This window comes from Drosophila subobscura, chromosome J (genome assembly GCF_008121235.1).
Source record: "Drosophila subobscura isolate 14011-0131.10 chromosome J, UCBerk_Dsub_1.0, whole genome shotgun sequence".
NCBI lineage: Eukaryota > Metazoa > Arthropoda > Insecta > Diptera > Drosophilidae > Drosophila > Drosophila subobscura.
In genome coordinates this window covers 7185382-7195515 of record NC_048532.1, presented here as the reverse complement: position 1 = coordinate 7195515, position 10134 = coordinate 7185382, and the positions used below count along the sequence as shown (strand labels likewise).

At 47.0% G+C, this 10134-nt stretch overlaps 5 protein-coding genes across 8 annotated transcripts; 1 reads left to right on the top strand and 4 right to left on the bottom strand.

The window, feature by feature from the left end:
* Nucleotides 1–46: 46 nt before the first annotated feature.
* LOC117895449 lies at nucleotides 47–479 on the bottom strand. Its single transcript, XM_034803118.1, has 2 exons — nucleotides 356–479; nucleotides 47–289 (listed from the first exon to the last, which is right to left on the bottom strand). Exons 1-2 carry the CDS (start codon nucleotides 411–413, stop codon nucleotides 144–146), a joined length of 204 nt encoding a protein of 67 aa, XP_034659009.1. The 5' UTR covers nucleotides 414–479; the 3' UTR covers nucleotides 47–143.
* An 87-nt stretch (nucleotides 480–566) lies between these two features.
* Nucleotides 567–1595, bottom strand: LOC117895448 (nuclear envelope phosphatase-regulatory subunit 1 homolog). 3 transcript variants are annotated; one of them, XM_034803115.1, is made up of 4 exons: nucleotides 1409–1595; nucleotides 1269–1340; nucleotides 1076–1210; nucleotides 567–1010 (listed from the first exon to the last, which is right to left on the bottom strand). In XM_034803115.1, exons 1-4 carry the CDS (start codon nucleotides 1455–1457, stop codon nucleotides 856–858), a joined length of 411 nt encoding a protein of 136 aa, XP_034659006.1. In that variant the 5' UTR covers nucleotides 1458–1595; the 3' UTR covers nucleotides 567–855. The 3 variants fall into 3 exon arrangements, with proteins under 3 accessions (XP_034659006.1, XP_034659007.1, XP_034659008.1); XM_034803116.1 differs by having other exon boundaries at nucleotides 1436–1591; XM_034803117.1 differs by lacking the exon at nucleotides 1409–1595 and having other exon boundaries at nucleotides 1076–1222; nucleotides 1270–1340.
* Nucleotides 1596–1659: 64 nt separating this feature from the next.
* On the top strand, nucleotides 1660–5027 carry LOC117895441 (histone-lysine N-methyltransferase E(z)). 2 transcript variants are annotated; one of them, XM_034803105.1, is made up of 8 exons: nucleotides 1660–1894; nucleotides 1975–2667; nucleotides 2729–2889; nucleotides 3086–3100; nucleotides 3510–3607; nucleotides 3671–3860; nucleotides 3917–4483; nucleotides 4544–5027. In XM_034803105.1, the coding sequence occupies exons 1-8, from the start codon at nucleotides 1773–1775 to the stop codon at nucleotides 4951–4953; spliced, it is 2256 nt and encodes a 751-aa protein (XP_034658996.1). In that variant the 5' UTR covers nucleotides 1660–1772; the 3' UTR covers nucleotides 4954–5027. The 2 variants fall into 2 exon arrangements, with proteins under 2 accessions (XP_034658996.1, XP_034658997.1); XM_034803106.1 differs by lacking the exon at nucleotides 3086–3100 and having other exon boundaries at nucleotides 1661–1894.
* Nucleotides 4928–9514, bottom strand: LOC117895447 (chromosome transmission fidelity protein 8 homolog). The gene is made up of 3 exons (XM_034803114.1): nucleotides 9385–9514; nucleotides 5393–5516; nucleotides 4928–5337 (listed from the first exon to the last, which is right to left on the bottom strand). Exons 1-3 carry the CDS (start codon nucleotides 9402–9404, stop codon nucleotides 5029–5031), a joined length of 453 nt encoding a protein of 150 aa, XP_034659005.1. The 5' UTR covers nucleotides 9405–9514; the 3' UTR covers nucleotides 4928–5028.
* Nucleotides 5610–8273, bottom strand: LOC117895440 (general transcription and DNA repair factor IIH helicase subunit XPB). Its single transcript, XM_034803103.1, has 3 exons — nucleotides 8136–8273; nucleotides 6260–8076; nucleotides 5610–6200 (listed from the first exon to the last, which is right to left on the bottom strand). The coding sequence occupies exons 1-3, from the start codon at nucleotides 8185–8187 to the stop codon at nucleotides 5664–5666; spliced, it is 2406 nt and encodes an 801-aa protein (XP_034658994.1). The 5' UTR covers nucleotides 8188–8273; the 3' UTR covers nucleotides 5610–5663.
* Nucleotides 9515–10134: the final 620 nt, after the last annotated feature.

Genomic DNA, 10134 nt, shown 5'->3' with positions numbered 1-10134 from the left:
CTGAATCAAAATAAAAATATCACGCAAGATCAACCAGAAGAAAGGATTGTTTTTCAATATTGCTCTTTATTTAAATTAAATAGGGAGGGGCTCGTTGCTCCTTTACAGACTCTGTCTGGCATGCCCTCTTCTGCCACATGGAACTAGCCGCAGCAGCCGACCACATCTCCCTTGGATTTATCGAATTTGGCCATTTCTTCAGGTGTCAGGCTGCGCACCAAACGATCCCTGTGGTCATGGTGGTCATGGTGCTGGGGATACAGCTCCGGATCCTCACCTTCAAATTGGGCTGTAAGTATGGCAGAGAACCTGTTAGTTGCAGCTGGCAGCGAATATTATCCGCTTTAATCCTTGCCTGAAGCCATGATCAAGGCAATGCTCAGGAGTAGAGTGCACAAGAGAACGAATTTCATGATGGCTTCTTTACGGTGTACAGATTACTTCTGATGCCCTACAGTGAGTCTGCATCCACTATTTATACTCTGTTTTCTCCAATTCTAAATGGCAAAAAACACTTGACATTGCACAATCAGCGGCTGCGCTCAATATAATATAAAGTTGATTGGTTTTGAATGCAGCTTTACTTTTTTTGGTTGTATTTTGGCAGCGAGGGGTAACGCCATAACGAAATACATTAAGCTTAACAGTAGTCACTTTGTTTTTTTTACAATGAATTTTCTATAACTAAACGGAAATGGAAGTAGTGTAGGGGCAAGGGCAGGGAAGTAGTTACGCTAAATTTTCGTGTATAAAACAAGAGTGTCCGGAGCAATATAAGCAGGGCAGGGGGCGGGGGTTAGATAGTTTTTGGATGCATTAACTAATTGATTGATTGTCTGCGTAGCTGTTGGCAGCTCATGTGCTGTTGTTATTGCTTTGGCGGGGCTTCAGTATCAGCTTCCCCGTGTCGTCGCAGCTCATGTTGAAGTCACCCAGCACATTACGCGTCCGCGATGTGATTATCTGTGGCGCTATCACCAACTTCTGTATGCCTAAAATAAAGAGTACAACTGGTGGCACCAGATTGGCAAGTGTTAATCGGTGATAATACTCGGCCAAGTTTTCAGGCTCTTACTTAAGGTTACTGTGGCCGCTGTGAAGATTGGATGTATCCAGAGGGATTCCGTCAGGGGCACAACCGTGGTGCGGGGATCCCTCAGCCAGTACCAGGCACCAATGGCCGTGCACATCGACATGGCAGAAAGTAAAACTGAAAAAGTGTCGGCTTTTATTACCGGTGGACTGTACCAGAAGAAGATTCCACTTACTGCGCCATCGGAACGTCGGAGGTCTGTACGATAGAACCACTTCGGTGAGCCGCCGCTCGAATGCCTTCAGATCTGCAAGAGACATATAACAATAGCAACAAAACGGCGAAAAGTTAGTAAACATAGTCAGTGTGGCGTGCCTTTTTTGTGGGCGGACTCCAACTCGCCTTCGCAAGCGGAGGGTTCCATTGCAGCAATTTCCTCGATGCTCGTCGCGGCTTTGATGAGTTTAAATTTGTCCAGCTTAAATTTTGTGTAATTGTGTGTAGTTATGTGTAGATTTCGACAGGATTTACATAGTATTTTCCTTTTTTATATTTTATTTTATGGTTTTGATGACCTTTGCTGTTTACCAGCACTGTTGCTGCTTGTTCGCCGACTTCCAACACTTTTTGGCGAACGACTGGTCACACTCGCAGACACAGAAGAAAAAGGCGGTCGGCCGCGAATTAAATCATACAAATTACTCGAATTCAGCTTGATTTCAATACATTTACTGGTATAATGAGCAGCACCAAGGTGCCGGCAGAGTGGAAGCGTCGCGTCAAGTCGGAGTACTTTAAGATAAGGCAGCAAAAGCGGCACAAGCGCGCAGACGAAATAAAGGAGGCGTGGATAAAGAATTGGTAAGCGCGGGAAGGTGGCGGCGCGGCGGGAAGAAGAGGAGATGTCTGTCTGAAAATGCTAACAATTTGTATTCTCTCAGGGACGAGCACAACCACAATGTGCAGGATCTGTACTGTGAATCGAAGGTGTGGCAGGCCAAGCCGTACGATCCCCCGCATGTGGGATGCGTGAAGCGGGCGGAAATCACCAGCTACAGCGGCAACCCCAGCGGGCCACAGCGAGTGCCCATTTGTGTGATCAATGCCGTGACTCCCATACCCACCATGTACACATGGGCGCCCACACAGCAGAACTTCATGGTCGAGGACGAGACGGTGCTGCACAACATACCCTACATGGGCGACGAGGTGCTGGACAAGGATGGCAAGTTCATAGAGGAGCTGATCAAGAACTACGACGGCAAAGTGCATGGCGACAAGGATCCCTCCTTTATGGACGATGCCATCTTTGTCGAGCTGGTGCATGCGTTGATGCGCACCCACAGCAAGGAGCTGGAGGAGCCAGCTCCAAGCACTTCGGTCAAGGCAGAGACTGCGGTGAAGCCCAAGGAAGCTGATGAGGGGGAAGATGTTGATGTGGATGGGGCTGGCAAAGAAGAGCCACCCCCAGCCGAGGAGAAGAAGGAAGAGCCACAGGGAGCTGAGGCTGCTGGCGACGTTAAGCCCGCTGTGGAGGAGGTGAAGGAGAAGCTGCCCTTTCCAGCACCAATTATATTTCAGGCAATCAGCGCCAATTTCCCAGACAAGGGTACGGCACAGGAACTGAAAGAGAAGTGAGTGCAACTGGAAGATCTCTCTGAAGATTACAAGTTTATAATTTAATTTTGTTCACAGATACATTGAGCTCACGGAGCACCAGGACCCAGAGCGTCCGCAGGAGTGCACTCCAAACATTGATGGCATGAAGGCGGAGAGTGTTTCCCGTGAGCGCACCATGCACTCCTTCCACACGCTCTTCTGTCGGCGCTGCTTCAAATATGATTGCTTCCTCCATCGTAAGTTCAACTCTGGGCAGCGGCTTTCAACTGGGTTACTTAATGACTTTACGTTTTGTTTTTGCTATTTCTTTTCCTTTTTGCAAATAATATTTTTGCAAAAAACCAAAAACAATCTATTCCCAAAAACCACAACAAAAATTATTCAACATTTTTTTGTATAAATTTGTATTGAAAATCGAAAATTGCAATTTAGGTCACCATGTCCAGGGTGAGTCGTTGTTGTAGTTGTTGTTTCGATAACCACACGCACACACACTCATGCCGTTAGCTCGTCCACGCCTCCACATCATCATCTATCTGTCTTACTATATATCTGCATATATGTATGAATGTATATGTATGTATGTATGTTTCTGTGGAACAATTGGCCAAACAAAATATTATGTCTTGTATCAAAATTGATTTCTTGGTGTCAACTCACCTCATTCCTGTGTGGCTTTGCCTTGAACATTTCTCCTCTCTCCCTCCTCTCTCCCTCTCTCTCTGTGTCTCTATTTCGAACCAAAAATAACGATTACCCTCATGCTAACTCCAATAAAGCGTTTCATGGACATGTTGTAATGAGTGTGGACACTCGATGAAGTTTGTGCTAATCTTTGTGGTTCTCTTTCCCGCAGGTCTGCAAAACCATGCGGGTCCCAATCTGCAGAAGCGCGTCTTTGAAGAGATGAAAACATTTGCCGATCCCTGCAGCAACTCTTGCTACATGCTGATCGTAAGTTTTCCTAGAAATTTACTCTTAATGTATTAACTTTACCATTATTGAATAACCCCTTAGGATGGCATGAAGGAGAAACTGGCAGCTGATAGCAAAACGCCTCCGATTGACTCGTGCAATGAGGCCAGCTCTGAGGACAGCAATGACAGCAACAGTCAGTTCAGCAGCAAGGATTTCAGCAATGAGAATACCAAGGATAATGCACTCACTGTTAACGTCGCTGCCGACGAGGAGACTACTACCATTATGGGTAGGTTTGCCTACCAAATCAATCTTCAACCAAACTTTAACCACCTCCTCCCGCAGCTGACATGTTGGACAGTGGCAGCACGAAGGACGTCTGGACTGGCGCCGATCAAGCCTTGTTTCGTGTGCTGCATAAAGTTTACTTGAGGAACTATTGTGCCATTGCCCACAATATGCTCACCAAGACCTGTCGTCAGGTGTACGAATTTGCTCAGAAGGACGACACCGAGTTCAGCATTGACGATTTGCTGCTGGACTACACACCGCCGCGCAAGAAGAAAAAGAAGCAACGTCTGTGGTCGCTGCATTGCCGCAAGATTCAGCTGAAGAAGGACTCGTCGTCGAATCACGTGTACAACTATACACCCTGCGACCATGCCGGCCCATGCGACGCCAACTGCTCGTGCATACAGACGCAGAACTTTTGCGAGAAGTTCTGCAACTGCACCACCGAATGCCAGAATCGTTTCCCCGGCTGCCGCTGCAAGGCTCAGTGCAACACCAAGCAGTGCCCCTGCTATCTGGCCGTACGCGAGTGTGATCCGGATCTGTGCAATGCATGTGGGGCCAACGAATTCAAGCTGCAGAAGATCACGTGCAAGAATGTGTGCGTGCAGCGTGGACTGCGTGAGTTTTATTTGTTTTATCTCAAAGTTTTCCCACTAAACAGTTTTCTCTTTCCCCCAGACAAACACTTGCTGATGGCTCCCTCAGACATTGCTGGCTGGGGCATCTTTTTGAAGGAGGGCGCACAGAAGAATGAATTCATTTCCGAGTACTGCGGCGAAATTATCTCTCAGGACGAGGCTGATCGTCGTGGCAAGGTCTACGACAAGTACATGTGCTCGTTTCTGTTCAATTTGAACAACGACTTTGTGGTGGATGCCACGCGCAAGGGCAACAAGATACGCTTCGCCAATCATTCCATCAATCCGAATTGCTACGCCAAGGTAATGATGGTCACCGGCGATCATCGCATTGGCATCTTTGCCAAGCGCGCCATTCAGCCGGGCGAGGAGCTCTTCTTTGACTACAGATACGGACCCACGGAGCAACTGAAATTCGTTGGCATCGAACGTGAAATGGAAATCGTTTAATTTAGACAGAGACTTAAGCACAACCATGGAATCGTACAATCATAAAGGACATCTAAATTCGTATCTATTTAGCACTCAAACGGTCTTGGCCACATTGGCTATAATGGGCTTGGGTCGTGATTTGAAGATTAACTTTTTGGTGCACACCGCACGCACTGTATACTCTGTACGCTGGCGACTCTTGTGCTCCTGGGCAATGGTGTGATCGAGGACGGTGCGTTCCGCACCAGAGGTGGCATTTAAAAGGCTCAAATCTTGCGTGGCCACCTGGCTGCTGTCCAAGAGGCGCTGCCCCTCGTTGGTTTTGGACTTTTCAAGCACAGCAAAAGGCTTATCCAGCTTCTGTTCGCGTCCCTGCAGTATGTGATGGCCTATGATGAGAATCTGTAGACGAGTTTGGGCATTAGCAAATCATTTAGTAGACTATCAGTGTACGCACCGGTTGACCATATTTGTTGTAGTAAAGATCCCCAATGAACTGGTCATGCATATCCTGATCGTTTCTGACTTCCAGATCGCCTTGCAGCTCCACAATTGCCCAGTCGCCAGAGCCAGAAGATTGTCTGGAAATATAAACAAAATTTCAGAGGTTAATCCTTCATTCAATGAATATCCAAATAGCCCCAAAAACACCTCAAAGAAAACCTCATTTCTGCTTTGCTTAGAATTATATTTAAGCTTCACAAAGCGATTTCACAAAGTGCTTAAGTCTATCCGCGGAACTTCTTGAACAAAGGATGCACACTGCCCACATTCTTGCGTCGATGCTCGTAGTAGATGGCATCATCGCCGCCTGACATGGAGCTTAGGCCACCGGCACGTTTGGTGGTGCCGCCTGGACGATAGCCCGGCTCGCCCGGCAGCTTCTCATCCTCGCAATCCAAGTCGGAGGCAGAGAGAACCAACTGCAGCAGCTGCGCCTGTTCCTCCTGCAGGCCGTACATCAAGTTGGTGTCCGTGTCCATGCCCTTGAGATGTGTAATAACCTTATAGCTGTAGCCCTGATTGACAAGGAAACGCTGACGCTTCCGCGAGTAGCTCATCTCCATGGTATCCTGCGAGACGAGTGTGTAGAAGAAGGCGTTGTATTCCTCGGCAATGGCGCCCTTCTTGGCACGAAGAATACGACCCAAACGCTGAGCCTCCTGACGTCGGGAGCCACCATGCGAGGAGATTTGAACGAGCACATTGGCCTCGGGCAAGTCAAAGCTGGTGTCGGCCACCTTCGACACAAAGATTGTGTTGACCTGCAGGGAAGAGACATTTGAATCGGTTTTGACGAATTATTGTACAGATTATATCAGACCTTGGAATTGAATTTAAAGTTCTGCAGAATCTGAATACGTTCATTCTGTGAGGTTGGACCATAGATAAAAGGTTTGTTCATCTTGATGGCATAGTGCTTCAGCGCAAAGACATTGTCGGAGAACACAATCGTCTTGTCGCCTCTTTGCTCGTGGTATTTAATGAGGAACTGACAGCTGCGGAACTTCGATGGATTCATCACATACAGCAGCATCTTCTTGGAGGTCTTTGTGGTCAGATATTCGCGATAGAACTCCGGCGACATGGGGCACCACACCTCCGCGCATTGCACACGAGCAATGTAGCCCTTTTTCTGCAGCTCCAACCAGTTGGCCTCGTACAACTTGGGTCCAATGAGGAAGTTCAGATCGGCAATTTTGTCATCCTCACGCAGCAGCGTGGCAGTCAGTCCCAGCTTGCAATGGGACTGGACAATGGTCAGCACGCGACGGAACATCTTGGCCGGAATGGTGTGCACTTCGTCCAGCACCATGATGCCCCATTCCTGTTCCTGCAGCCAGCGCATGGTCTGCTCTGCCTCCCAGGAGCGCTTCTGTGTGTGTGTGATCATGGAGTAGGTTGTCACCAGAATGCCACAACCCATGGGCTTGTCCTTGGCCTCCGATGTGAAACGACAAATCATGCTGTCGTCCGCTGTGGACCACATCTTAAACTGCTGCTTCCACTGCTCCACCGAAACGCCACTGTTGCACAGCACCAGGGCTCGCTTGCGCACGGTGCAGCAGGCTGTGACACCCACCAGAGACTTTCCAGCACCACAAGGCAGGACGATGACACCCGAACGGGCTCGCCCATTGCCAAACATCTTGCGTAGACTCTTCTCCTGGTAGGGACGCAGCACGGCAGCGGGCTTTAGGTCAATATTGATGTCGGGGTTGTTGGTATCGTTGCGGAAATCATATTCAGCCAGCAGGGGATGCTCGATCTCAATGCAGCGCTTCTGGATAACTTCGATTTTCTCCTGAGCCACCTCGAACGAGACGGTTTTTAGATTCGCCTCATCCTCGTCCTCCTCCTCCTTGTCGATCTTCTCGTAGAAGTCGGTAATGTCGTCGGGCACAACGGGTGCACCATCAGCGGGTGCAGCCCCTCCAGCAGCAGCAGCCGCTGCAGGATCCTCTGCTGGCTTATCCTCTGCTCCAGGTGGCAGTTTTGTACCAAACTGAGTGATGGCCTTGCTATCTACAGTGCCCTGAATGAAGCCCTCGCCCTCGCTGCGTATGAGACGACATTTCTGTATGACTGGATCCTTGAGCAGCTTCTGCAGCACCTCCGGATGCGGCGACTCAATGAAATATTTGTTGTGTTTCAGCACCAGCTTCACCTTGCCGTAGGAGAGCGTGCACAGGCGAATAAACTCGAGAATGCCCTCGGGAATGCTTGTCTTGCTCAAACGTTTCAGATACTCCACAATGTCGTGCGTTTGCAGGCCCACAGAGACAGCGGCGTAGAGGCTGTAGGCAGTCAGCTTGTACTCGTGGATGTGCTCGGGCCGGCACACGGGCTCCGAGATAGCAATGAGAAAGTCATGGGCATGCTTGTACACCGGCGAGAAAGACTCCAAAAACACATGACCATTGGGAGCCACCCACAACGGGCGATTGGCGTGATCCTGACGCAGCTGCATCTGCCCCCGATAGTCCTTTGCTCCGTACTCATCCGTGACGACCTGTTCATCATTTGTTTCGGCATTCTTGGAGGCTGCACCCGGTATACCGTCCGATTCAGTGGCATCCAGACTGTCATTGTCCTCCACCAGCTGAGTGAATGCATCATCCTCAGCGCGGCGCTTCTTGCCTGTGAATTCCGCATTAATACACCGAAAATGTACATTTTTCGTTGTGTACTGTACTCACTTGACTTGTCGCCACCACTGCGATCCTTCTTGGACTTTTTTGGCGGCCCCATTTAAAAATAAAATTAAATAATTTCACAAAAGGCCGACACAGCCGACCAGTGTGAAAGCGGATTTATCGATCAAATATACCAAAATGTACCCTTGCATCTTCAAAACATACTGTAAATATACCGTAGTCTGAAATGCCTTTCTACGATTTTAATGTTCAGCTAGATTACTAGCTTGCAGACTTTTAACACTGAAACAATAATTTAATCCGTTTGAAGAATCAATTTGACGTTTTTTAAATACTAATTATACCCGGTACTCGAAGAGTAAATAGGGTATATTGTATTTGTGCACAAAGTGAATGTATGTAACGCACAGAAGGAAACGTCTCCGACCCCATAAAGTATATATATTCTTGATCAGCATCAATAGCCGAGTCGATTGAGCCATGTCTGTCTGTCCGTCCGTCTGTCCGTCTGTCCGTCCGTCTTGTTGAGCGCCTGGATCTCAGAGACCATAAAAGCTAGAGCCACCAAATTTTGCATCCAGACTTCTGTATGCTCACACTGTTACAAGTGTATTTCAAAAATGAGCCACGCCCTCTTCCGCCCCCGCAAAAGGGCGAAAACCTCCCAAATCTACAATTTTAAAGATAAAAGAAAACTAAAAACGCAATTCCGTAGGGAATGACCATATCTATCTGATCACCAAATTGGGATCCGATTGGATCATTATTATGGCCACAATGAAGAAATTAAGTTGCAGTGGCTAAACCCACCCTGTCCAGCAGCTTTTGTTGCTTTTACACATTCTCTCATTCACACTCTGCTTCGCGCAGTGGCAGAGGCCTCTTCCCCTGACACGTCTCTGACTCATCCTCTGCCACGACTCTGCCGCTGCCTCTGCCCTGACTCTGCAGTGTGTGTCTCTAGGAGGGTGGCGAGCTAAAGGAGCGTGTTGGCGTGAGTAGTGTTGTTGATGTAGATGACAGATGAAGAGAAAATGTAAAATTTGACAAATAACCGCTAAGGTGCAGATGTAGTACTGAGTACCGGGTATAAGAGTTGTGACGCGGCTTAAGACGCGTCTCACAACGTTCCTCCTCGTTTTTATTGGATTTAACAGCATAGCTAGTAGACTATTTTTGCCGACGAGACCACCTTGTATAGTTATCATGGACCGACAGCACATTTTTTGTCACTCATATTTCTTAAAATTAACCGTAGATTCTTAGCTAAGTATGTGTCTGGGATACTCACGTTTTGACCAAGATGGGCATTTTGAAGTTAAAACTAAATGAATTCAAACACAAAATTAAATAAAAGGAAATTTTTTTTAGTAAACATTGGCTTCAGTGTGACGAAATTATCGATAAAATATACCGTCCGGGCCTCGAAAATATACCGAAATATATTTCTTGCATTTTCAAAATATACTGTAAATATACCGTGAATCTTAAATTATTTTCTTAGGTTTTGATGTTCTATTCAAAATTACTAGCTAGATAGGAGTCTCCGCGCTAAAAATATAATTTTATCCAATTCTCCTCAAGAATGGCAAGTTTTCACGACTTATTTTTCTTTGAATGTTTCCAAATAATGTTTAAAACTACTAAAAAGGGCGTGGGAACGGAATGCAATGTCAAATGACAATTTGTTGCTTGTCAACAGGTGGGTATTGTATAGTATGGGCATTTGTATACCCTATTTGCTATGATTAATATTAAAATTGGATGTTATCAGCTGATTTTAAATATTAACAATGACTTTGTCTGATCATATGTTTTCTATGTACAATATACCGATCTGGATACATTCTCGGTATCTATAATCTGCAAAATGGCATTGAGATGGCTCACCAACACAGATTTATTTGGTTTTGCATTGATTGGCCAGAGATTTCCAAAATTTCTTCAATTCGAGGATATCTATCCCTCCAAGGGTACTAAATGTTACCTTAAATGGCCACCCTGTTGGCTTCTACATGCAGCAGCACTGTTTCTTAGAATC

Bases quoted from the DNA above. Each gene is read 5' to 3' on its own strand.
- LOC117895449 (XM_034803118.1), bottom strand. From the start codon at position 413: ATGAAATTCGTTCTCTTGTGCACTCTACTCCTGAGCATTGCCTTGATC. The intron at 290-355 runs GCAAGGATTAAA...CCATACTTACAG, and splicing joins TGCCTTGATCATGGCTTCAG to CCCAATTTGAAGGTGAGGAT.
- LOC117895448 (XM_034803115.1), bottom strand. From the start codon at position 1,457: ATGGAACCCTCCGCTTGCGAAGGCGAGTTGGAGTCCGCCCACAAAAAA. The intron at 1,211-1,268 runs GTAAGTGGAATC...ACACTTTTTCAG, and splicing joins TCCGACGTTCCGATGGCGCA to TTTTACTTTCTGCCATGTCG. The intron at 1,011-1,075 runs GTAAGAGCCTGA...TGGTGCCACCAG, and splicing joins AGCGGCCACAGTAACCTTAA to TTGTACTCTTTATTTTAGGC.
- LOC117895441 (XM_034803105.1), top strand. From the start codon at position 1,773: ATGAGCAGCACCAAGGTGCCGGCAGAGTGGAAGCGTCGCGTCAAGTCG. The intron at 2,668-2,728 runs GTGAGTGCAACT...TTTTGTTCACAG, and splicing joins GCACAGGAACTGAAAGAGAA to ATACATTGAGCTCACGGAGC. The intron at 3,861-3,916 runs GTAGGTTTGCCT...CTCCTCCCGCAG, and splicing joins GGAGACTACTACCATTATGG to CTGACATGTTGGACAGTGGC.
- LOC117895440 (XM_034803103.1), bottom strand. From the start codon at position 8,187: ATGGGGCCGCCAAAAAAGTCCAAGAAGGATCGCAGTGGTGGCGACAAG. The intron at 8,077-8,135 runs GTGAGTACAGTA...CGGAATTCACAG, and splicing joins CAGTGGTGGCGACAAGTCAA to GCAAGAAGCGCCGCGCTGAG. The intron at 6,201-6,259 runs GTCTGATATAAT...TCTTCCCTGCAG, and splicing joins ACTTTAAATTCAATTCCAAG to GTCAACACAATCTTTGTGTC.
- LOC117895447 (XM_034803114.1), bottom strand. From the start codon at position 9,404: ATGCCCATCTTGGTCAAAAC. The intron at 5,517-9,384 runs GTGAGTATCCCA...TTATATTTCCAG, and splicing joins ATGCCCATCTTGGTCAAAAC to ACAATCTTCTGGCTCTGGCG. The intron at 5,338-5,392 runs GTGCGTACACTG...ACTCGTCTACAG, and splicing joins ACAACAAATATGGTCAACCG to ATTCTCATCATAGGCCATCA.